The 25,924-nt window shown below is 37.5% G+C and overlaps 1 protein-coding gene across 10 annotated transcripts in view; it reads left to right on the top strand.

Moving 5' to 3' along the window:
• UNC79 (unc-79 subunit of NALCN channel complex) overlaps window positions 1-25,924 on the top strand; it is a 108,304-nt gene that overhangs the window by 5,975 nt on the left and 76,405 nt on the right. For 9 of the 10 annotated variants that reach the window (XM_085317515.1, XM_085317514.1, XM_085317513.1 and 6 more), the window contains 13 exons: window positions 5,086-5,390; window positions 8,758-8,928; window positions 11,544-11,636; window positions 12,764-12,819; window positions 13,442-13,571; window positions 15,155-15,219; window positions 16,851-16,939; window positions 18,109-18,149; window positions 19,437-19,465; window positions 19,932-20,161; window positions 20,488-20,659; window positions 22,999-23,229; window positions 24,900-25,090. In XM_085317515.1, coding sequence (XP_085173641.1) covers window positions 5,144-5,390; window positions 8,758-8,928; window positions 11,544-11,636; window positions 12,764-12,819; window positions 13,442-13,571; window positions 15,155-15,219; window positions 16,851-16,939; window positions 18,109-18,149; window positions 19,437-19,465; window positions 19,932-20,161; window positions 20,488-20,659; window positions 22,999-23,229; window positions 24,900-25,090 — 1,745 coding nt within the window. In that variant the 5' untranslated portion in view covers window positions 5,086-5,143. Of the gene's footprint in view, window positions 1-5,085; window positions 5,391-8,757; window positions 8,929-11,543; window positions 11,637-12,763; window positions 12,820-13,441; window positions 13,572-15,154; window positions 15,220-16,850; window positions 16,940-18,108; window positions 18,150-19,436; window positions 19,466-19,931; window positions 20,162-20,487; window positions 20,660-22,998; window positions 23,230-24,899; window positions 25,091-25,924 lie in introns of those variants that run through there. The other variant, XM_085317522.1, reaches the window with a different exon arrangement.

Below are 25,924 nucleotides of genomic sequence, written 5' to 3'. Positions count from 1 at the left end.
TTTTTGTGTGTGTGTGGGACTACCCAGATTTTGGCTAGCACTGGTTTTCATATCCAGAAAAATGCAGTTAAAGCAGCATGTCTGTGTATAGTTCTTAATATGTATATCTGAAAAGACTATGTTCCCTGGTGTCAGAAGCTAGTTTGAAAATAGAGCCGTTTGCCTTATTTGATGCWGAAACATTAACAGAATATAATTAACCTATATATTTATGCATGTATTCCTGTAATACTATAAAATTAAGAAACAAGAATTTAAATTTGGAAGAATGACAGTAGTTCATTCTAACATTTGTTTAAAKCCTGTGGAATGTAATAAGATTCTTGAACCTGTTCATAAACTATAAATAAATTTTAATAAATTACTTTAAATGTATAATATTAAAATATTTWAAAAATAAAAATACAAATTTATAAAAGATGTCTACACAAAAATACTCATTGTCAATGGAACCTCTGTTTGCTGTAAACTTTGAAAACTGCTGTTTACTTCTGAAACTATCAAGAGAGTCATTTAACCAGTGTGAAACTTGTTGCACTTTCTAGACATTTAGAATGATGAAGAAACTTATGGCAACTGCATGAGTTTATCAAGAGTGATAAATGAAATTTTTGTCTCATTACATTGCAGCAGTGAAAAAAAAATTCAAAGAATTATTGAAAATATCTCTGAAATGTAGCTGTGTTCCTATATCAGGATTTTTTAATGGATTATTGGCTCTGAATAACAAAACAGCCTCTGCTTAAATGCTGTGGGCCTTTAAGCTCTTAAAACAAGAAAGCTGGATTTGATTCTGAACATTTTACTCCCTTGCCTCTTAGCTGTAACTACTCAGTGCTATAACAAGATACATTTCTTTTTAGGAAAAAGTCCATGGAGGTTGGTTAGATTTTTGATTACTGCTTGAAGAAAGCACCCTTTTTATTATTCTGTTGCCTTCGTCTTCCTAAGCGATATAGCCAGCATGTTCTGTGTGATTAAATTCTTCATACCCTATGAGCAGTGACGTTTCTGGGCTTACTGAAAAAGCTTTATACTTAATGGCTCCAAATGCAGATGAGAAATAGGGGTAACAACTGCATAACTGAGCAACTGAATTTCTCTATTTCAAGCTCGGAATGGGACTGAACCAGAACCCTGATGCTGATAACCCTGAACCTCATGGGAGAGAAATGATATAAATATCCGATACTCACATCCACATGGTTCACAAACAGCTTTATCCTTTGTAATGTTGGATCTGAACAGCCTCAGAGCTGAAGGGCACCAGAAATTTAAACCAGGACTTGGGTCTAAATTTATTAAATAGACTGCATTCTGATACTCAGCAAGGTCAAATCCAAATTCCATATCCTTATAATTGGGGAATTTGAACTGCGGGCCAAAGCCTGAGTGCTATGGTTGAACCATTGTAGGTTTATACACTGGCTGATACTAAGAAAGAAACGGGATAAAAAGGCAAAACAAAACACCCTGTATTTAGTGTGGCAGATGGAAAGAAGGAAACTCCCACCCACTGTATGTAGATCTCTGCTAGATTTACGCTAAAACCAAACGTTTGTCAAGAGCTTTCTTTTCTGAAGAGCATGTTCAGAAATTTGAGTGTTCTGCATGCTGAGTCTTCTTTCTGCCTCCTACACTGAGACTCCATTACACAAGGTTTAACATCAGTGATAGAAGTACATGATGGAGAATAATCTTTCCAGCTACAAACAGAATGGATTCAGGCTGCTAAGAGAATACTGATCAAACAATAGCAAAAATGCCCATTGACTTACCGGGATTTTGGACCTAGTGTTCAAAATAGGTTGCTTCTATTCACCTTRCTATCTTAAAATAACTTTTACAAAATGTCTTCCAATTTGGTTTGTACTCCCTTTGCAGCTGACTTTCTAGGACAAACATTTCTTGGTGAACATTTTCAGTCAAACGAGTAATGGAGGAATAGTAATGTAGTCTGAAAAATCCCATGTGGTGATGGGGTTTTATAGGTGCAGCTTTTACTGTTCATTATACTTTTTATCTCTCTGTGTTACGGACATATTGACTGTGTTCTTCTCAGTGGGCATACCCACTGTTTTGGATCACATTCATATCTGATGTAATTATGCTAGCTATAGTTGGATTGCACAAGGGATTTAATTTGCTCCTTTGCTCTATACCTAACCTYGATGTATCACAAGCTTAAGGGTGGTGGGGACAGTTGTACAATGGCTGAAACAATTCAGTTCTTTATTTCTATGAACAAACATCACATAAAATCACCATATACAATGCATAGCACATCAATTCATTTAGTTCTTCCTTAATTTTCTCTTTGGGCAAAAGCATTTCTTTACATTACAGCATGAATTTAAGTTTCATGCCTGCTCATTTTCAGTATTTTCACTTGAGGAATGACCTAATACTTAATAAGCATCTTACAGAAGAGCTCATACTTTCCAATTTTCTTAGAGAAAACACTCTCTATGTATTTCTTGACTCTAGGTGAAAAGTTTTACATAAAGAATAGTTAAAAATGCCCAGTGGCTAGGTAACAGTCACATTTGTTTTGCTGCCTTGGAGAAATGCAGTTCTTTTGTAGGCATTTCAGAAAACCTTTCCTGGAAGACAGTAATTTTGAGATAGATCTGCAGCAAAGGTGTACAAGTTCTGAAACAAGTCTTAGTAGCTCTCTTGCATGTCACGGAGCAAGTTCAGCATGGAGTTACGATCTGTAAACACTCCAGSTTCTCAGTACTTGGTTTGCACAGTAACCAAACTGTAAAGATTGTCTCTTGATTTTAGGTGACTTACTAGATTCTGAGTGTTGATTCCCACTATAACATATGGGACAGGCACAAGCTCAGGTCTGAAAGTTTTCTAAATTTGGCAGAATTGGAAGTGGAATTTAGATATGATCTCATTGCTGTTCCTGMGGAGAACAGTAGGATGCTCTAATCAAGATACAAGACTATGCTTGGATCTCTAATCTGGTGGGCCATAGCTCCATGTTAACAGAAAGAGAAGCCTTTTTAGTGCAAGCTCTTCCTCCCTGCCTTATACTTTCCAAAGCAAGGATTAGTTAATACCATATCTTTTCTAGAAATAATTGCCCTTGAAGTGATGTGTTGGCTAGTGAAGGAAGGGCTAAATGGTATCTGTTAGTTGACAGAGATAGAATACAATTTGCTACCTTCACAAATCTAAATAGGAGCTGCAAAGTATGGCAAATGAAAGTCAAGCAAATTAAAAGTTAATATGAAAAACAGGAATCAGCACTCTCATCTTTTTTTTTTTAATTATAATAGATCTTAGGTGMTTTTCTGATATGATTTCATAAACACTTTTCATGACAGTCTGCTCCTTTTTCTTGTACTGGACATTGGGTAACAGAAAACAAAAGAATGACAACTATTTAAGGCACAATGAAAAAGCAAAAAAAAATACAGTTTCTTAAAACAGACGATATATCTGTTTATCTCTGGTTGCAGGTTGATGTGTCATGCCTGCTTGGCACAAAACTAATTGTAAAAGTGTTATATATATGGCAAATGAATGGCACCTCCTCTTATAAGCACCTTAGCATGAGTTTAACTTACTTGTGTGAGTTACATTGACTTAGGAGGTTAGTTATAAATATGCTAAGGTGGTTTTAAGATAGGAACCTCTGTACTATTAAAGAGGACTGAGGTTTCCAGGTGTGCTCCCTCTTGACATAACTCTGATATTCAGAAGTCAWTTTAAAGGAAATTTTAATGCTACTCATTTGTTTCTTATAAGCCTTAAAATTGACTTCAGGAACAGAGTTAAACCAACAGCAATCACTTTTGGAAATCCCAATCCTTGAAAGGTGCAAAATATGTGTGTTTTTTTTTTTTTTAAGAATAGTATTGTATGTGGTTTAATATATTTAAAAAGTATATTATACTKTTATAGGCACACATGGAGATTATGAGCTAGCCCTATAATTGCTGAACTATAACACTGCTTGAGCAGCAATTTATTTCTATTTTTGAAAGTAGTGTGCTGGGTTTTTTCTTTTTTTCTTTTTAGAAAATTGGAATAACATGTTTACAAAATTCTTAACATGATATAGCAAGCTGGTTGACATATAGCCTCTATTTTGATTCCCACTAAATCTTTTTTATTTTTTTAAATTATCTTTCCTTTAGTTTATAGTGAGTTTTGTTGAAAAATAACGTAAGTAGCAGCAGGAATGTATGATAACACACTGTCTGATCTGTAGTTACGTAGCTGGTCTTGCTTGCTTAGCCYTTAGATTTTGAAGGTAACTATATACCCAAAGAGTGTTTGTATTCATAAAGTAAAATGTTTCCACCCAAAACATGGGTGAAATTAAAAGCACACATAAACAACCATTATCATTAGCTCACAAACATATGCTAAAGACCATCTACTATATATTATTTTATAGCYTTTCCAAATGTAGTTTAGTCAACATTTTAGAAATATTATATTATTTCTAAATCCATGTGCCTGTTTAAACCTCATTATTTCAAATGATACTGACTGAGTGGTCATGAAACAGTATCATAAAATACATACAGACATTATTTTGATGCAATAAACATGTGATTTTTAAGACTATCTTAACAAACACACATGTTTATTCTTTGCTAAAACATGTTTCTGCAAGTGCCACACCTATATTTTACATGTTTTCAGTTGGTTCAAATGATTTCACAGGAAAAAAAAAAACTCAAAATATTATCACAGGAAAATACCAAGCTATTTTGACACTGCTATATTTTCATAGCAACGACTTTTAGTTTCTAGAATTTTGCTTAACTGTGAAACATGGGTAGGGCACTGAAACATGCATTTTTATATTTTTGCTCCTTATGAACCAGATAACACATGAGATGCAAYGAAAATTTTCATAAATGTCAATTTTTAATTCTCCTGTTTTGAAGCAAGAAAGTGAATGGTTGCTAGATTTGTAGACATACTGGTTTTGGTAGAGATTGCATCTTATGTGGGATGTATCTGGTGTTTTATTATTTGTTTTATAGTGTCATTTCAATGTAATGTGCTGTTCTTTGTGTCTTTGTTGTCTCTTTTTTTTCTTTGTCCCCCCAACAGCATTTTGTCCCGCACAGGGAAGAAGGAGAATCAAGATGCCTCCAATTTGACAGTGCCCATGACCATGTGTCTTTTTCCTGTGCCATTCCCACTCACCCCATCTCTAAGACCACAGGTCAGTTCCATCAACCCTACTGTTACTCGCTCCCTCCTTTACAGCGTCCTGCGAGATGCTCCATCTGAACGTGGCCAGCAAAGTCGTGATGCTCAGTTATCAGACTACCCATCTTTGGACTATCAAGGACTTTACGTGACACTGGTGACACTGCTGGATCTAGTTCCCTTGCTACAACATGGTCAACATGGTAAGCAGGCCCTTGAACCCTTCCAGTACGCTTAACTTCAGTGCTGTGAATCCATGAATGATGCGTAAATACAATAGAAGAGATGGGCCTAAACTGACCTGGATCTGGAATTCAAATCTCTTGGGMTGTATTTATATGCAAGTGTTTGGTTTGACTTTCTTAAATAAAACATGTTTTTTTGCTAACTGTGGATTTGGGTTTGAATTCTGAGGTTGACTCATTTTCAGTGATATGTTGGTGGTATGTAACTAAAATACAGTGCAATGTAACTAAAATAATACAAATGGATCTAAAGTATCTGGACTTTGAACTTGCTGGGGTATTTTTGGACTAGTCTTTTAGGGTGGCTCCCTTAAAGAGGCATGAACTACTTGCGGATGTATTATCTGGCCTATCAGATTGAGTGTATTGGTGAAGGTCCATCTCTGAACAGATCATAATATATGTTTGATTGAAGAAAAAACCTTTCTAACCATGGTGATAGAGATGGCTTTAAAATATTCCTGGGTAAAAAGATAGCAATATCTCTGTCTGACATATAGAAAAACTCTATTTGCTTGTATAACAAGGTTTCTCTGACTGTGMTGCATTTGTATGGTTTTCCTCAAGTTTACATATATGTAGCTTGTTAGTTTGTGGTTGTCCGTACTGGGCATCAGGAACCCAGTGCTTTCACTATGGTATATGAGCCAAGTACTAAGTGTGGTAAGGTGTACTTACATGGTTCGGTACAGGTAGTATCGTGCCCTAATCTGATAAATTACTGAAACTCTTTAGCAGGAAAGCTGCTTTTGTTGAATTCTAAATTCCCTTTGAATTGGCAGCATCATATTTTGAATAGAAGATTTCTTTATTWGGTAATGACGGTATGATTTTGGAAAAGAGGAACTTGTAAGGAATTACTGACTGCTTGACTTGATTTTAATTTCTGGAAAATCATGGAGTTAATTAGCAAAACAAAATTTTAAGTAGGTAACATGATGATAGTTAACATCGTATGGAGACTTGTAAAGGACAAATAACTTTGTTCAAACATTCTCCTTTTACGGCAGTACAGTGGTCCTCCTGGTGGGGTTTACTTATCCTCAGTCAGGCTTTTGTTGCTGTGTTACTTGACATTCTAATAAACAGTCTGTGGATGTGTGGTCCCCACTTAAGTGAGGAAAACACTCCAAGACTGACCATGGCTCATGTCAACTAGAAGGGTATACCAAGTGTATCTTACAGAAGTCTGTGCTGGGTTTTGTGTTATTAAATATTAAATTATTAATAATATTAATAAATTAAAATTAAAAATATTTAATAATATTAARTATTATTAAATATATTTTTTTAACTTGGCTGATGGAAATTAGAGAACATTTAAATTTGCTGAAGATATCAAGATGAGGTAATAGGATGTCCTCTGAGTGAAAGAAATCTAATTCAAAATGATCTTGGCAAATTGCATTCTGTTTTTAAAATTTCTTCAAATCAGTTAGGACAAACGTAAAGTACTATTTTAGGCAAGAAAAATCACCTACAGAAATGAAGTGGAGAATACAGGCTTGAAAGCAGTACTACAGAAAGATCTACATGTTACCAAGGATCAGAGGCTGACCATAAGTCACTGATATGTTAATATTATACTAGCAATGTATAACTAGGAGTTTTTGTGTGTGAGACAACAAAGTTTTTTTTTTTCCTTTTCCTTTTCATTCTGTTAGCCTTGCCRAGGCCTCAGCTGGAGTAAAACCTTCAGATTTTTCACTCCAACCTTAAGAAGGTTGCGGATCATTTGAGAGGAGTCCAAGAAGAAGCAAGAATGATTTGAGGTCTAGAATAGTTGAACAGTGAGAAAAACCTGAAAGGACTTGGTTTGTTTAGCTTAGAGAGGATTGAAGGGAGACATGATAATCATATGCAAATACATGAAGATTGCTGTAAGGAGAAATAAACTATAACAAACTATTCTCTGTGATCAGAGTAACTCAGTGTAAGAGGTAATGGGCTTAAATTGCTGCAAAGGAAATTTAAAAAAAGGCCTTTTCATGTTAAAGATGGTTTGTCATTTGGATGAATTGCCTGGAGAAGGAGTGCAACTTTCAGTCATGCAGATTTTTRAGAACAGGTTAGATAAATACCTGCCAGGAATACTTTTGTTGACTCATACTTGGGGCAAGGGGAGGTCACTTCCTATTTCCTGTGGTTCTATATACAGTGAATTGCAAATTATGACACAACTTGTTATTTATTCCTCCCTCAGCATAGCGTTTGATTAAAAGAAATGTGTTTTTTATCAGAACAATCAGTATTGTTTGGGTAAGTACAACTGGTGCACCAGATGGTCCTGAACTTCGGTTTAATCAGATTCTACAAAGTTGTCAACGTGGTAAATATCTATACCAAGAGAAAGACATTCTCTAGCATTAAGGATCTGGCTGTTGCACAGAAAACTTCCAAGAAACATGAAAAAGRAATGCTTACTTGCTGTAACTCATATGATGTTAAACATATAGATCGATCTCTAAGCACTTTACAAAGGCGAGTATAAATCATCCTAGTTATACGGATAGGCTGAAGGCTTAAGGTTGCAGAGTGAGTCAGTAACAAAAGAAATTCCCTTGTACGGGGAGAAGGCTTTGTGATGTGCTGGAATAGGCAGACAGGTTCCAACCTGGTGTTCATTAGGTGCTGTAACCWTTCTCTGAGGATTGTTGGCCCTAGCTCAATTTCTCATTTGAAAGAGGATATAAAGATGCCACAGSGGCCAGATATGCAATAATCTATCCCTTCCATATAGATATCAAAGTTCTTACATATCCCTTCCAAAGCTTATATTCTAATCAATTAGAATAAGTCTGGAAATTCTGGATAAATACCCAGTTCCGTTTAAGCCTTGGCCATATTTGGCCTTAATGGCTTACTGTGAAAGCAAGTTTCACAGTTCAGTCACATGTTATCTGGAAAATACAGTGATGCTTCCTTCTGCAGCAGTCCTCTAAGCTGGAGTCTATATGTGGGGAGTGTTTTGCAGCTCCCTTAAGGATAATTGAGATCCAAATCTGATCATCTATGTCTGGGRTGCTTTTTGCGTAAGTGAGCCTTTTCATAGCAAACTACTTACCAAATTCTTATTCTATTAGTTATTTCTAATAATACCTCTACTTAAATCCAGACCTGTCTATGTAGAGGAGTTAATTTTATTGTCTGTGGTGTTCGTGTTCTCTCGAACTGTTCGAACTGTTCTGAGTACTGTTGAAGTAACCTGAGGAGAAAGCTTGAAATTAAATGAAAAATTTGTGATAGTTTTATAAACCAAACAGTATACAGTTATCTTTATTTTTTCATTGTAATGATTCTGTGTTTATTTCATTTTATTCAACAGATCTTGGGCAATCAATTTTTTACACTACTACTTGCTTACTTCCTTTTCTCAATGATGATATTTTGAGTACTTTACCTTATACAATGATTTCAACATTAGCTACCTTTCCTCCATTTCTACACAAGGATATTATAGAGTATCTCAGCACATCTTTTCTGCCTATGGCTATATGTAAGTAGAGCTCATTCAGGTGTTGTTCTGTCTCAGAAAATGGTACACTGCTATAATAATACCAGACTGTAGGAATCAATGTTTGATTTGTYGTAGAGTTTTAATGGGACATTGATCAACCTTATATATATACAAGAGTAATTCCATATGACTRTTTTTCTGAGGGAAGTAATTCAATAGACTGTTTTTTTATTTATTTTTTTATGTATTACTATGTGACTTCTTTCTTCATTTAAATGGTAGTGTTAAACTTCTTTAAGAAATGCATTATTTGGAGGCTCACAGAGCTTCCAAAGACAGCAGTGGAAGTCCTGAATACAGAATCAATKATCAGAATGCTTCTAAAATGATTGAGCGGTTGTGATGTGTACCTTTTATGTCTGAATTAGATTCTGATGTACAGGAATGACTCTGCTCTGCTCTGGATGCAGTCCTGAGCAACCTAGTCTAGCTAACCTTGCTTTGAGCTGGAGAGATTGGACTAAATGATCTCCAGAGGTCCTATTCAATCTCAACTCTTCTGTAATTCTGTGAGAATGTCTTCTTATTTGCATTCCAGACCTTTATGGAAAAACATGGACTTATTTTGTACTGAGATCTACAGTGAAGAGAATGGAAGATGCTGTTAGAACACATAAAGAAGCATTGTCCAGATTTTTAAGAATAAGATTTTGTGGAAATTTGTCACCTACATTTATTGGTTCTACCACTTGGTCTTCTTGGAGAAGTCCCTTAACTGCTTTGGGCTTCAGTTTACCCATGTGAAATAATCCTTTGTAGGACATTTCAGTGAGATTTTCTTTGTTAGCTTTGATGAAAGGTCTGATAACAATATGCAAATGCTACAGTATTTTCCTTACAAATCTGCAGTAGGTCCTCATTGGGCTAAAGAACAGAATGTTGCACTAAACTCCTTTTCCCCCAGTACTGTCATGGGTTAAAGAGCAGCTCATGTAGGTGATTTATCCTGCCCTGTGTATCTTCGGATCTCTAAAACTGTTCTCCCAAACAACCAGTTGAACCAAATCCTTTATTAATAAAGCCTATTCCCTAGTTACCCTTGGCAGAGATAGCATCCAGATAACTGAGAGCAACCTTTGTTATGCTGCCTTTTCCTCAAACAGTTCTAGTTAGATTTTTGTATCAAAGAAGTCTGCCTTTCTTTAAATTTGGCTTCTAGTGCTATGTGTCATTTTTATCCAGAAGGCTACATTTTTGAATGMCAGGCTAGAGCTACTGGAGCATGTGTATTTTGCAATATAAATCCATGCAACTAGAACTTGCCATAATAATTTGGGGATTGTTTTTAGTGGTTGGTAGTGGTGAGGCAGTGATTAAGCAGAGAATGGTTCCAGGGTAGCRGTAATTAAGTCAGAGGTAATATGTATCACATGTATACTCAGGCATCTTAGGAATATTATATCAGTACTCTGGTTTGTGGATCTCGACCTATGTCCAGCAAAATGCTGGACTGTTTTGCACCTACATTTTTTTTGTGTGTTTGTTTTAACTACCATTGATTTAGGCAGTTCAGGACTGCAGATAAGGGTGTCCTTGGGTATTTTCTTTTTTTTATGGCTGAGATTCAAAAAAGAATGATTGAAGTCCAATAAAGAGAGTCATAGCGATGTTGGGGYATGTGGGGAAGTACCAGATGAAAGAGACAAACTTCTCTTTCCCYGATGTTGAGCTCTGAATCGAGCTGAAAGGGAAGGTGCAAGAGATGGTATGAGGAGCCAAATGGGAGTGATGAAAGCATCTCACTGAACTCCTAGCTTACTCTTCTGTGTGTGTGTCCTAAATACCTGGTATCTGGGTACCTAGCAGAAGAATGAGGGTGGGAAAGGACATGTCACAGCTCTGTGTAGGAGGTTGCCTTCAAAGCTTTATTGCCATGTTACTGTTCTGGAAATAAACACACAAACTCTGCTGTTTTTTTTTCAAGTATACTACTTGATGGTAACCAATGAACAGGAGACAAGCAGGAACTRCAGTGGCTTCATGTGCAAGGTTGAAGTCACAGCAGCTTGGCTATGCTTTAATACTATGGTTCATCAGTATCTTAACACAATTCACAGTACAAGAGAACTAGATTTTTCTGTATGWAGCTATACTATAGCTTGAACTCATGCCATATGCTCCCATAGAAGTAGTCTGTACCATATACCAAGAGCCAGCATCTGCCACTAGCCCAAAACTTCATATATACCTCAACAGCAGGCCTTCCACTTTCTTGTGGCCTTACTCTTCCTACTTCCTCTTGCTTTTTTAAGATCCAGATCCTAGGTGCATGTGATTGTATGAGTGAGATTGTTCTGACTACTCTGTGGGTTCTGAAGTATAAGAGTGCCTGAGAAGATCACTGTCTTTGTTAATGGAGAAAGAAATCTTACAGGTCTGCGAAATCAAGTATGCAGTCAGTGAGGCAATGTTATATTCAGTCATCTTTCTTTCACTGGAAAAGAGCTACCTACAATATGGACTGGTTGTTCTTTTATTGATGACATGATACCTTGGGAATTTTATCTGCATCAGTTGAATCAAAATTATATGATATTCTTGCCTAATTTGCCTTGCTGTACACTAGAAAATTTTTTTTTCCGCTTTCTTTTAAGTGGGATCCTCAAAAAGGGAAGGTGTTCCAGCTCATGTCAATCTATCTGCATCATCAATGCTAATGATTGCAATGCAGTACACATCAAATCCAGGTATGTATAAATAGGCAATATGGTATCATTCTTTCCAAAAGCTATGAGTCATAAAATACTATGTTAAATGCTACCACCTGTAAACTTAAAATGATGGGAAAATCTGTCTTACCATCCAATGCAAGATGAAAAATAAGTTATTTTAGTCAAAACTGGCATTTCCAAGMATATTATTTGGAATAGTTATTATGCCAATAAGTGATCTCATTGTGATGAAGAGATAGTATTAGGCACGGGATTAGAGACGCYGAGAACTATTCTTTCTTGACATCAGAAAATAGTGTTAATTTATAGCATCAGTGTTTGAGAGAAAACAGAACTAACTTTGACTATAGAAACTCGCAGAAACTGTTTGATTGTCTTATACTCCAATTCAGATCCTCCCAAGTTCACAACTGGCCCTGTTTTTTTTAAAGAAGACAGGAAATGCTGGCTGCAGGCTCAGAACAGAACTATAATTAATTTAATTTTAATAGGAATCTCTGAATACAAATGCTGCTCTCTTATTGTGGTGCAGCCCCAGTTACATCAGTGCAATTACACAACAAAATCAAAACATGATTTAATCTGAGGAAGCTGTCACATTTCACAGTAGACATCTCCCATTTTAGGTATTCACTTAGCTGGGTAGATGGTGGGGGAAGCCCGCCTCCTCTCCCCCCCCACCATTGCAGTATGTGCATGAGAAGTATCACATCATGCTGATTTAGATCACAATGATAAATAAAGCAGCAAACTTTTAAATAAGCTAGTTACACACGATAGTTTTTTTCATTGAATGTTCTGTTTTYGCTTCCCAGTTCCCAGCTCACAGGAAGATTTGGTCCTGTGGTTTTGGGAAGTGTTTAGTGGCTCATTTGGCTAGCATGTTTATTGCAGAGTGGCTCCTTCCTATAGCAAGGGAATGATGTACTGTTACTTGTAGTTTCCATTGCTGTTTCAAGTTGAATGACAAGATACCTATTTACAGCTTTTTTTTTTTTCATTAGCACAGCCTTTAAAATAAAAAACATTTAAATGGAGTGTAGAGCTTTGGACTGACAGGAAAACCAATCAGCTAATCATGTCACTTCAGTAACTTGAGTTTCCATTTCAGTATTATGTCTATACTGTCTTTTCTCTCTCAGTGTATCACTGCCAGTTATTGGAATGCCTCATGAAATACAAGCAAGAAGTATGGAAAGTAAGTTTGTGATCATATATGCTTTGCAGAAATGGCTGTATTTGAACTGTAATGAGAACTGGATGGTTTGAAACTTGGACTGACTGTGTGCCAAGAAGTCATAAGTGATCTTTTTATCCATTCTCCTTCTGAGTTACGGAGAGGAAGGTCCCTCTGCTTTTAGTTTGCAGAAGCAGCTCCACCTTTTATACAACATGGCTCCAGTTGGTGCAGCTCCAACTGGCAGAAATTTAATAATCCCTGATCTTCTAAGTTCAAGTGGGACTGAACTTTTATGAGGACTCATTGTGAATGTTGTCTTAGCCTGAATCTGGATCTGGAGCTTTTTGCTCTGTGGCTAGACAGAGGCTCCATTTGCTGTCTATCAGTTTAAAATRTGTGTGTCGCAGTGGTGGTAGCCGTTGGATATCCCAGTGAAACTCAGAAACCTGGTGTGCTACATTCTTTATGAACACCTTGTTGAAATTTCTAAAAGCTACTTGTGAAAGCTTACAAAGGATGATTGGTGGATGTAAAATGTGTGTTTTTATGTGTTCAGGTATCTTTATGAACATAAATAGTTTATATTGAATTGTGTTTTCTTATCTTGCAAAATAAACCCTTTACATCTCTCTTCACTTAGGATTTGCTGTATGTAATAGCCTATGGCCCATCTCAAGTTAAACCTCCAGCAGTACAAATGTTGTTTCACTACTGGCCCAATTTAAAACCCCCTGGGGCAATCAGTGAGTACAGAGGACTGCAGTACACAGGTGAGTGTAGCTATTTTTTTGTAAGTCAAAATAAATATTGTACAGAAAATGATAGAGTGTATTAGTGTCAGATGCTTACAGCTGTAAGATGTATTTTGACATCTTTTGTGCTGTAAGTCAGTATTTTCTTAAATACTTACAAACAATATCCACTTCTCTGTTTTCAAAAGATGTTACAGAAGATAACAACTGTGATCATTGCCAGTATATATGTTGTGTTACTTCCAATACTAACCAAAACAAAACAAAACAAGAAAAGAGAAGAAATAAATACAGCACTTGAAATGGTCCATAAAACTGTTTTGTCAGCTCCGCAAGGATTCTGGCTTATATTCCTTTCAGTTACTGCTCTGGTTGCTGTTGCTGTGCCAGCTGCAGTTGCTGGTGCTGTTGCTAAGACTCCTTATCTGGCTGGTATTGTCAAAGAAGTCAGGTGGTGTCAGGTGCAGTCAGTTTAATGGATAAATTCCCAGGGCTGAGTATAGGGTGAGAATGAAAGAGAAATTCAGTGAGACAGCTGGAGCTGAGTAGGCAGGTTGGACAAAGTCCTTTGCCTACCGAACTCCCTGCTGATGCTGATGGGATTGTGCTTCTATTGGTGGAGGGGAGGAGGACTCTGTCTGGCAGGTTGCTTTTCCAGCTTGCCTGTCTCTGTGCTTCAAATACTTTTTGTCATTAGGGATATATTTTGTTCACTTCTAAAATTTCTGCGCTAGAACATCACCATTTACATACTAAAAATTAAGGATTGGAAGGGATCTTAGGATAATCCCTTGAGCAACTTCAAGTACACCTTGAACATTCTTGATAGATGTTTGTCTGGTCTGTTCTAAAGCCTTCTGTTGAAGGATTGATCTTTCCTTCCCTCCCCCCTTTTTTTAATCCTTCTTTTTCTTTTGACTCATTCTTGTACTGCTCTGCATCATTTCTTCATGCAAACAGGTCTGTAAAGTAAGCTTGATACTCCAGCTGAACCCTTACCAGCCCTAGGAAGACTGGAATAGTTTTTCTCTATATAAATTCTCTGTTAATGTATCCCAGAATGAGATTTGTGTTTTCTGCAGTTGTGTGGCCCTTTGACTTTTGGATACTCCATATAGCATCCAAGCGGTGCCACTTGAACATGCCTGTGTTGTTTATTTCCTGTCATTACAATGCTAAAGCTCCTTCCCTGGCTGGACTATTTTTCCTGTCTCACAGCTGTGTTTTCATATTGCCTGGCAATGTTGTTAAATGTACTGAGCTACATCTACCATCCTGCTTCTGAAGAGGAATGGTAATTAATTAATTCAAGATCTGCTGGGAACAGGAAGGAGCTAAAAAGCATGCATTTGTATCTTAATTTTTCCTTTTGTTCAAGTTCATGGTTCTTTTCATAATTAATCTCTAACAGATCAGGAGACATATATAATCTAGGTCGTTTATTACAATTGTTACGCTTCACAAGGTATATGGTTACATTGCCTCTCGTATTTGTATAGCACTTAGTGGAAGAGAATGTTGATTTTATTTGGTACTACTAGTCACAAAGAATATAAATATCTTGTCTGTGTTCATTAATTAACTATGTTTTGTTTTTGTAGCCTGGAATCCTATTCATTGTCAGCACATCGAATGCCATAATGCAATTAACAAACCAGCTGTAAAGGTACTGCTATTTCTTCAGGGTTCGAATGCAGCTTGCTAGAAGCAGAGGGGTGGGAGTTTGGTGCTGTGGTTTGAGATCAGCCATCAGCCTGTTTAAGTGCAGGTGACTAAGGGCAAATGCTAAGAGAAAGAACAGCACGGCCTGAGGAGGTCAAAAGGCACCAGAACTTTATGAATATATTCTTTGGCTGCCCAAAGCAAGATGGAATATTTTTTCCAGCTTCAGTAAACTGAGTCTTGATATTAATTGTGAGGTTGGTTACATAGTGCTTTGCAATATTCTAAGCAGGATTCTAGCTAATCAATGTAAATATTTTCCTGAACATAATTTGTGTGTGTGTGCACACATGCAGATGATACTATAGATGCAAAATTTTGTCATTTACAGAGGTGTGTGTACACATTGGTATCTGATTGAGGTCATATTCTTTAAATTGAAGAAAAGCTCATTAACTTTGACTGTGATCCTTTGCTTGGAGTGGGCCCTATAGCAAAGAGCAACAAAGCTTTACTTGCTTCTTTTATAGCCCCCTTTAAGGGAAGTAAATGATATTTTACCAGTTTTCACGCAAGATAACAAAAAGTAAAATTGTTTGCCCAGGATCACARAGCGGTCCAGTGGCAGATGCAGGAATAGCATCCCAAGTCCAGAGAATACTACTGTTAGGAGTACTAATTAGTTTTATTAGATCTCTAGTTAGTTAGGTARGTAGATCTGACCTGTATTCTTGGCATCATGCAAATGCTAATGTAATTACATTAGTCAAAGTTCTTCAATGAGCTGCTTCTGCTGTGGAATGATGCTGACACTAGATATCACAGGTCCCACGGGGGACCACCTCCTTCCACTACAACCATTCTCCATGATCCCTTTTATACTCCACAGGAAAAAAAGCTAGAAGGTGTTGTTTCATGTCCTAAAGACTAGATTCAGGCTAATCACTAAGGAGAGCAAAATCCCAATGAATCTTACAGTTCCAAGCTTTATAGATGAAATATTTAAATATTCTGAGTGATCTCTTAGCTTGACTTTGTATGACAAAACCAGTCTTGTCTGTATGGTAGTAGATCAAGTGCAGCCTATTGTCTCTTGAATATATTAATATAAATCTGGTTAACAATGATGAGAAACATCAAATGAGCCATTTGTCTTTACAAGTAAGATCTTGCACTTGGACGAACTAAGAAAAAATTAATGCAAGTGAATAGCTAATAAACATAATGACAAAAATTAGATTTTGCTAAAAAGAGGTGTTACTGAGATAGAGAAATCTAGACTTTTATCCAGTTCTAAGCAATGAATCCTCTAAATGATTCTTTTTGGAGGGGATAAAACCCACTAAACTGATAGTGATTGTGAAATGTAAGTAAATGTGAATGTGTAACATAGAATATGCTTATAAATCGGAGAGTGAAAACACTGATATTGTAACATGCCTTCTTTTCCTGAAGATTCTTGTTCTTAGTTATATACCTCTGTGCTGCCAGGTCCTGAGTGCATCTTCTGGAACACTAAATATTCTCAACAATTACCAAAGCCACGTTGTATGTTATAGCATTAATGTATTGAACACTATCTTAATGAACTTCCACGGACAGATGTATTACTTCTTTTCTTCCTCTGTGTTTCAGATGTGCATTGACCCTTCCTTGTCTGTGGCCTTGGGTGATAAACCACCTCCCTTGTATCTTTGTGAAGAATGCAGCCAGAGAATTGCAGGGTAGGTAAATTAAGAGATGGAAAATGGCTGGATATAGTCTGTTCAATTCCACTGCAGAAGACTGTTATGCTTTTTTTTTCAGGATGACCTAGCATATAATTTATATAGCTAACATTACTGAAATGCATGGACCGAACTGCCACACTGTATGAATAAGGGTTGTGGAAACTGGCCCCACAAGATCAGCATTAGCTTGGACAGTAGAGTTTTAAAGGCTGAGTGACTGATACTAAGTTTCTGAATGAACTGGTAACTGTGAGATGCACCAACTACCTTAGGGGAACCTCATTAACGTACAGCCTTTTGCTCATAAAATGTTTTCTCTCGTCATCGCTCAGTAGTCATTAAAAGCAAGGCATTACACTGAAATTTCTTTTACAGATACTTCATTACTTTTCTGTACTTCAGGATATTCTCTAGTGTATACTCTAAAGCAGCAGAGTAAAGAATTGAAACTGATCCAGACTTGTCTAATACATGAAAATAATACATTCTGAGATGAATTAACCTAATTTTTTATATTGCTTATTTGATATACTAAATTTATAAAATCTACTAATTCTTAAAGTGACTTCCAATCATTAGTTCAAGTGGACAAGATTGCAGTTAGTTCAGAAGCCACACGTTTTTTTGGGGGGCCTGGTTTAACAGATACCTTTATCTCACACCAGCTGTAGGAAAAGCAATTATATCTTGTAGAAGTCCCCTTGGTTTTTAAGTCGTCATTGATTTAAAGCTTCAGAAAAAGATTAAATTTGCTAGAAGCATAGCTTTTAAGGAGACTCACAGAAAATAGTACTGTTAATTTTTTTTCCATGTTTGTCTGTTACTATTCGCTATTTTTTTTTTTTAGCTCTCAGACTTCCAGAGCACACAGTATTTTCATTTGCTAAATTAAAGCCTTAGAAGTAATTTTTTGAAAGCCTTGAACATGATGGATCAACACCAATACAGTGGTAATTTGCAATAAGCAGGGCACAACAAAGACAGGTAATGTGAAGCAGCATACAGTTTATAAAATTATATTTGTAGAAAAGCTGTTTCAGAGTAATGTCAGTCCTACCACATTACATTAGATAACTTCCCTCTGTGCAAAAATAAATGCATACATAAATAAAATAATGGCAAGCTAATTAGATGCACTTATTTATTTATTTATTTATTTTAAGGGACCACAGTGAATGGTTGATTGATGTTCTTCTGCCACAAGGTAAGAGATCTTTTTAGGATACAGACTAATCATGATTGTACAGCTTGATGTTTATTGATATTTTTTGTACTGTATCATTTGAAATGCTGCACTGTATTTTAAAGGAATATTGTAGGATTTTAAAGCAGCTTGTGCTTAAGGCAGACTAATGTCCTTAAGTGCTGTAAAAAAATTAGCTAATCAGCTAGTTCTCTACCTGAATTACGTAATACTCTGCAACTCTTCATATGTGAGGAAAGAGAGACAATAGGACAGACTTTCAAATATTCAAACATCCACAAGTGTTGCCAGATTTTTTTCAAAGTATTTATACCCACCATARGTGTCCAAAAACGGGCTAGTTCTTCCAGAAGCCTGACTCTGATTCTAAAGCTCTTAAAGCTTCTGAAAATCTGTCTTAAATCACAAGGCTGCAAAGGGTATCAAAAAAGGAGTATAAAATATTTTTGAATCATACACTCATTGGTCCAATTGTGGTCCATTGGCTAGTTAGAGAACCTGATATTGCTGTTAACTACTAAAATACAGACAAAGCTTGTTGATAGACTAATTGGTATTCTTTGCCTTTACAAGGACAGTTGCATATTCTCTGAAATAGCCTGGCATGTACCAAGCAAAGATACTCTTTCTTCTGCAAACTGAAAATTCTTGAGTACTAGTGATTTTTTTTTCTTGCTATCTCCTTTTATTTGAAATCTAATGTAGATTTTGGAATATTTCTTCTGCTTAGGGAAGTACTTCTTGTACTCAGGCACTCATGTTTTACTGAATTAGATATTGCGGGGCAACAGACTGAATAAATATTGCCTATCAATTAAATCTGCAAACATTTCTGTATGGAGTTATAGCCATTCTGTCTGTAGTCTATATCTACAATGTTAATCCAAACTCAGCAATCTTCCATCCTGCAACATTTCACTGGCAGTGAGAACCCATCTGAGCAGTGTCTCCCCCAGCATCTCAATCATACTAGCATCCCAAGAAGCTTACTGTTACAAGCCTGTTTGTGAGGCAGAGCCATAAGCAGAAGGTGGATGGTATGTGGTATGTACTTACTACTACTCCAAGGCCGTTGTTTCATTTCAGCATAGAATAGCCAGTAGGCCTGAGTATACAGTGTCCTACCTCATGCAATCAAAGAAGCCCAGAATCAAAGATCTTAATATCTGGAAACACAAGCTTAGCCCTGTACATTTCCTTGTAACAATTCCATTTACCTATGGTTGCCATAGTTAAACAGAAGGATCATCATTCTGTGTTGATATTTTGTATGCCTTCCCCTTACAGCTGAAATTTCTGCTATATGTCAGAAGAAGGTAAGATTAAGTAGTCATTTGTGTAATGAGGCATGATTTGATGTTGTATGTAATGTCATTCCATTACTGTGGGGTTTTTTTTGTTCCTTTTTTGTTTTTTGTTTTGTTTTTTGTTTTAGCTATTCCAAGTTTTCACAGTGTTTCCATGAATGCATTTGTCGAGGGATGGGGAGAAGCAAGACTTTTTCAGGGCTCAAGCCAAAAAGTTGAGCTTCACTGAAGCATTGGTTTAGTCCATTCTAAAAGAAGAGCAGCCATAACATTTAAGTCCAGGCCTAATGATAGGCTTGAGCTCATCTTCCCTGAAGTTCAGTGACACTTGGCATCAGGAATTTGTACGTAGCTGTAGTGAGTTTGGAAACGGCCAGCTTTTGAACCATTTCCCCCATGCTGATTCTCACCACTGTTTTTATTCTTCTTCCTGATACCTATGGCCTAATAGATTTTTTTTGTTGTTGTTTTTTAGAACTGTAGCTCACATGTCAGAAGGGCTGTTGTCACGTGCTTCTCAGCAGGCTGCTGTGGCCGCCATGGCAACAGGCCGGTACGCTATTGCAAAAGATGCCATTCAAACCATCACAGCAGTGAAGTTGGGGCAGCAGCAGAAACCCATCTTTATCAGACCTCCCCGCCCCCTATCAATACCCGGGAGTGTGGGGCAGAGGAACTGGTGTGTACCGTAGAAGCTGTGATCAGGTAATACGGCAGATTATAAAGTGTCAGTATATAAAGCAGGATCAGGCCTTCATGTAAATATTGCCTGCAAATCTTGTGCAAGTTGATCCGTGTTTCACCGGGATAAGTTCAAAGCAAGAACACTCAATTTCTGCTGCTATAGCAGATCAACTGTGAGAGTTGTTCTCATGTAATAATTCAACCTTGAATCCTAGGACTTGATCTTATTTTATTAATGTGCTCAGGAAAATGAGGACATCAAGTGCTTTAACCTCCAATTATTGTTAGTCATCTACCTGCATCCCATTGAGGAAAACTGTATTCACTGACCACAAGTTTTTTTATAGCTTGCTGAAGGAAGCAGAGTTCCATGCTGAGCAGAGGGAGTATGAACTCAACCGCAGGAGACAGATGGGCCTCTCTTCTTCCCATCACTCCTTGGACAACACAGACTTTGATAATAAAGATGATGACAAGCATGATCAACGCCTCCTGAGCCAGTTTGGAATCTGGTTCTTAGTAAGAAATTCTTGCTATTTTCTTTTTTTTTCTTTCTGAAGGCTCAATTTCTCTTTTCTTTATAGCACTTGGATTCAGTTGRACACTTCTCTGTTTTGTAAAAAGAAGGAAGGAAATCTATGAAGCTTTCGGACTTGGGAGATTTCAGAGCTAGTGTGGGTGGAAGTGCTTGCTGTCTACTCTGATTCCCATATTGAATGTGTAGTAGGGCTGTTCACCCTCTCAGTTTCTCATTACTTTTTATGTGCTTTCCAGCTTTTGCTCATTCGTGACCTCTGCTCARTGCCATTATTTTAATCCAAAAAAGCAATCCTTTAAAGATAGGTCTTTTACCATCCATCTTTAAACATCAGTCTCTAGAAACTCAGCTTTCTGTTTTACCTCTGAATAGGCTGGAAGGGGTCTTAGTGGGCTGCTTTCCTTCCTGCCTTCAGAGTGGTCTAGCTGATCAGTCCCAGTCACTTTACTGCACTTAATTCACCAAGGATAGATTGGCAGAATGAAGCTCTGCTGCTTCCAGCCTTCATTGTAGCTGGCAGAGATTATTCCTAAATAGCAGGGCTGCCACCAGCTAGTTCATGAGCAGGCCAGGCTGGTRCCTCATAGGTCCTGGCAAATCAGACTTTCTCCTCGCTCTGTCTGTGACAAGGGCAATAATAGGACCTCGGCCAATCATCCAAACAGAGATGGGAACAGCAAGGTGACAGGTCTAGAACCCCACAGTGCCAACGAAGTTGCTCTTGGAAGAGCAGAAGAGAAGACTTTCAAATAGCTGTGAGAGCAAACTCTGCRTTCTGCTTATATCTTGTGGGTTTTGTTGTTTCATGTTATTTTAGCCTTCACTTAAATCTGTTGAGTTGGTCTTTACCATTTTTTTTTTTTATTGTGCCACATTCATCTCTTCTACTTCAAAKGATGTTTTGGAAAGACTGAAGGCCTCTCTCTGTCCAGAAGAAATAATCTAAGTGACAACAGAACAGGTTTTGTTACACTGTATTAGTAACGTCTCATCCTTGACACTAAGAGTATATCTTTCTTTAACAATAAATTGCCACTAATTTCATTCTTTCCGTATGAAATCCTTTAATCTTTTCAAAGGGAGTACTAACAGAAATGACAGCACTGATAGTGAGAAATAGTGGGTTGTTGGGTTTTTTTTTCCATTAAATGAATGCTTTTCCTCTAGGAATTGGACAGAGCTCAAGAGTTCCTGTCAAAAAGACTGACAATGCCTTTGAGTTACCACTTAACTGAGACAGGCACCAGAAAGTAGTCAAACAGCTTAACCTACAATGAAGTAGAACAGTGGTGGCACTATTTTGAATTGGCAGGGGTGTTGTTAGCTGCTGTATCCCCAGAAACATGTAGAGGAAAAGCATTTGTGAAAATGGTTCTTGTTTTCTCTTGAAGGCAGCACTGTAAGCTGTTTTCCATGAAGTGAATGATTCGAAGGCTGCTTCTCTTCATTTGCTTCAATCACTGGTTTCAGCTTGCCGGTTGCTGGGAATGTAACGTTCAGTATGAAACAGCACCTAACAGCTGATAAGGGGTTAGAAGACACTTCCTAAATCTCCTGTTTGTTATTTGCCATTCTATTGGTGCTTACTTTGGATTCAGTAGAGCAAGCTGACTTGAAAGTTTCTCTGCTGGTCCTAGAAGGTGCCAGAATCAAATGGCAGGTGGTAAGGACTTGGCAATGTGCCTGGTCTGTGAGCTGGAATACAAGCTTGGACTCAGATGTGGGCTGATTTTGCAGTGCAACATTTTTCTAGAAGGAGTGAGTTTAGAGAAGGGGAGAAGAATAGCGATAATCACTCTGTGAGAATTTTTGARAACTTGAAACTCATTCTTGTGCCAAATGAGGACAAAAAGTCAAAATCAGAATCATTTCTGCAAAACAGAGTTCGCTTTTATTCTACCAGGTAGACTTGTTTTCTTTCAGACTTTTTGAAACACATCAGTTGGCCTGTCTGTAAGTTTTAAGTTTTACCTAATCTCTTTTTCTTCCCCCCTCCCACCCTCCCCGAGCATTACATTACACTTTGAAATGAAAAGTCATTTTGTAGCCCGTACCAGAATGTTGAATGTTTCAGTGTTGAAATTAAGAAAAAATAAATTTGATACTTACTCTTTCCAAATTTTTATTTTCTGATTATGAAAATATTTTGTCAATAATCTTGTGCCAAACTGCCAAGCTCCTGCTTAAAACTGATCAGCTGAGTTACCTTCCTATGTAATCTGCATCCAGGTATCTCAGAATATGCAAAATGTAGCAGAGAAAAACAGTTTGCCACCTTTAATTCTAGAAATTAAATCTGATCTGTGTTTCTGTCCTCCAGGTGAGCCTTTGTACTCCCAGTGAGAATACACCCACGGAGAGTTTAGCAAGGCTGGTTAGTATGGTATTCCAGTGGTTCCATTCTACRGCTTATATGATGGATGATGAAGTTGGTAGCCTGGTTGAAAAGCTTAAGCCCCAGTTTGTTACCAAGTGGTTGAAGACAGTTTGTGATGTCCGGTTTGATGTCATGGTTATGTGCCTCCTTCCTAAACCAATGGAGTTTGCCAGGGTAAGAATTATTTATATGAAGATTCCTAATTTTGCCTCAAAGTTTAAAATCTGATAAAACATCCAAGCTTGTGTTAAGAAATAGGCAGTTTCTCTGCTCCCAGATACGAGCCTGTCCTTTACTAGTTTTGTTTACTAATCTGTGTTTCTCTGCTCTTTGCATACCATATCTCTGCAGCTGTACATTACAGCTCATGAAATCACACAATTCAGGTACCTAATTTAAATAACTCAAGAGATTAGTGTGCCTTGGTGTGTCTTATTGTTGAAGGAGAGAAGGAGGCTTATCTGGAAGGTCATTCAGGGTACCTGAAAGTCCTGTGCTGGAATCACTCTTAGGAGTCTCTGTTCCTTAACTGTGAAACAGAACTATCCTCTTAACCTGGATAGCAAAGATGCCTATCAAAATTTGGGCGTATCTGTCAATATTCCTCTATTGAAAACTAAATATCAGCATGAAAATAGGAGCTTAACATTTGTGAGGGGTTCAAGATTTTTTCCTCACTTAACACTGTCAACCATTCCACATACGCTTTTGTAAAATTGGGAGAAGACTTTCAATTGACAACCTCCGTATATAAAATGTCCGGTGRACATGTTCTTTTTCTTTCCTAGAATCAAGTGACTAGACTAAGAAGGGCCAATAAAGCCTTACTGTGCTATATGGCATCATTAGGGATGAAATATGGATCCATGTTTTTTACATGGCCTGATATGTTGGATTTGCTGTACATGTGTAGACCAGCAAGTGCATTTGTGTTACCTTGGATGATCACTCTGAAGATAGACCTGTTTTGTGGGAGTATACTGGGGGGCAGCTGAGGGAATTGAGAGGTGGATRGATGCATTGGGTATTAGAAGTGAAGAAAAGAGGTCTGGGCTTTAAAGCTAGAGGAGGGAAATGACTAAACTTCATGCTGTATAGTCTATTATAGACCTTTCACTTATCTTGGATCCAGACCCCTTTTTTCAGTTTTATTACCCCCATTGCAGTACTTAAGACATGACCGACAGCTTGCCAGATTTGCAAGGTTTGAACAGAACATAAAGGTGAACAACCATGAAATTAGCTATGATGAATAGAGAAATCTAGTTTGTTGGCTGAGATTACTTGTGGTTGCAGCCAAAGTAGCAGGCATCTCTAGAGTCATTAATAAGGAGCAGCAGATGCGAGCTGAGGTCATTAGAATAATTAATCTCTGTAGGCCAGTTATTTACTTAGAAGTGTATTTTTTTGCTTTAATCACTCAAAACTTTCCCTCAAAGAAAGAAACATTTAAAAACGCCATGTGATATGGGCCAAGTTTTTCGGTATAAAGACCCAACACTGCCTAGTGGACCAAAGCAAATAATAGAAGTTGTGAGTCTGTCCAAGATGTAAGTTTGTCCTGCGTTGAGAAGTGTAGACAATGGAGGATTACTCTGTGTCATGGTATGGAACTGAGCAAACTTAATTTAAATCTTGGACAGTACTCTGTTGGTCTGTGGGTCAAATGAAAGAGGAAAAAATGGTGCAATCCCATAGGTGACCTCTAAATTCAACCTGGGAGGTGCTGATGATCATCCCCCACAATTTCTTAGCTGCAACGCAGTGAGCAAATTTATGGTGCTGGACAAATAATGAGGACTAGAATGATCACTCATCAGTATGATTGTTGAAAATGCCCACAGGTTGGTGGATACTGGGACAAGTCCTGCAGTGCTGTGACCCAGTTAAAAGAAGGTCTGAATCGAATCCTTTGCTTGATTCCGTACAATGTGATAAACCAGCCAGTATGGGAATGTATCATGCCAGAGTGGTTGGAAGCTATAAGGACAGAAGTGCCTGATAATCACCTGAAAGAGTTCCGGGAAGTGTTAAGGTTAGTAGAGACATGTAGGAGCCATTCTGTGTCTGCATATGTCAGTTGCTTAAGGTTTTGGCACAATAAAATAATGAATAAAATGGTCAGCCATTCAGATTGCTTTCCCAAGTCCAGTAGRCAGTAGCAAGTGAAAGCTGCTGAATCATTCATGAATTACATTTAGTCTAGAGCACTTAAGCTTTGGGAAAGCTTCCTTTTATTGCTCTTAATATCCTTGAATCTATATAAAGAGTCACATACATACGTGCTTCTTTGTTCTGARTGAGGTGCATTTTCAGTGGCTTCCTGCTGCTTGGCGGAGGAAGCATCTTCTAGCCAGCAGTTGATGTGAAAAGGTGGGGATTAGTGGAAACCTAGCCCTTATTAACCAGCTCTGCAGAGCTGGCACAAGAAGAGTGGTGGTCTGTATTGATTTAGGTAATGTTTTTCCCTGCTGAGCAGCAGGAACTCTGGAATAAAATGGTGGCTATCTGAGTCATAATTCCCTGTCTGGTGTTCTCCTTTTACAATACAACTTCGCATTGCCTTTTAACTGATTAAAAAGTTCTGAAGCTACTGTAGGTTTATACTTGTAGGGGCTGATGTGAACGTTTCTAGTATAAGTAATGGATAGTGCAGGAGTCGTGAGATGAGAAATACTCCTATACATTGGATATTGAAAGAGATTGCGCTATCAAGTGAAAATACGTTTTCTRACTGATCTCCACAAAGTTATCTGCACAGCCTGACTGGGCCTGATCTGAGATGTAATGTACATTCATAAGGTGCACCACCAAAGTCAGGAATGACCTTGTACAGTCCACACAGCAACCTAGATCAATTCCTTGTCTG

The sequence above is a fragment of the Rhea americana genome, unplaced genomic scaffold, assembly GCF_003343005.1.
Source record: "Rhea americana isolate MKP2758 unplaced genomic scaffold, rheAme1 scaffold_5, whole genome shotgun sequence".
Classification (NCBI taxonomy): Eukaryota; Metazoa; Chordata; class Aves; order Rheiformes; family Rheidae; genus Rhea; species Rhea americana.
This window is presented reverse-complemented; position numbering and strand designations above follow the sequence as displayed.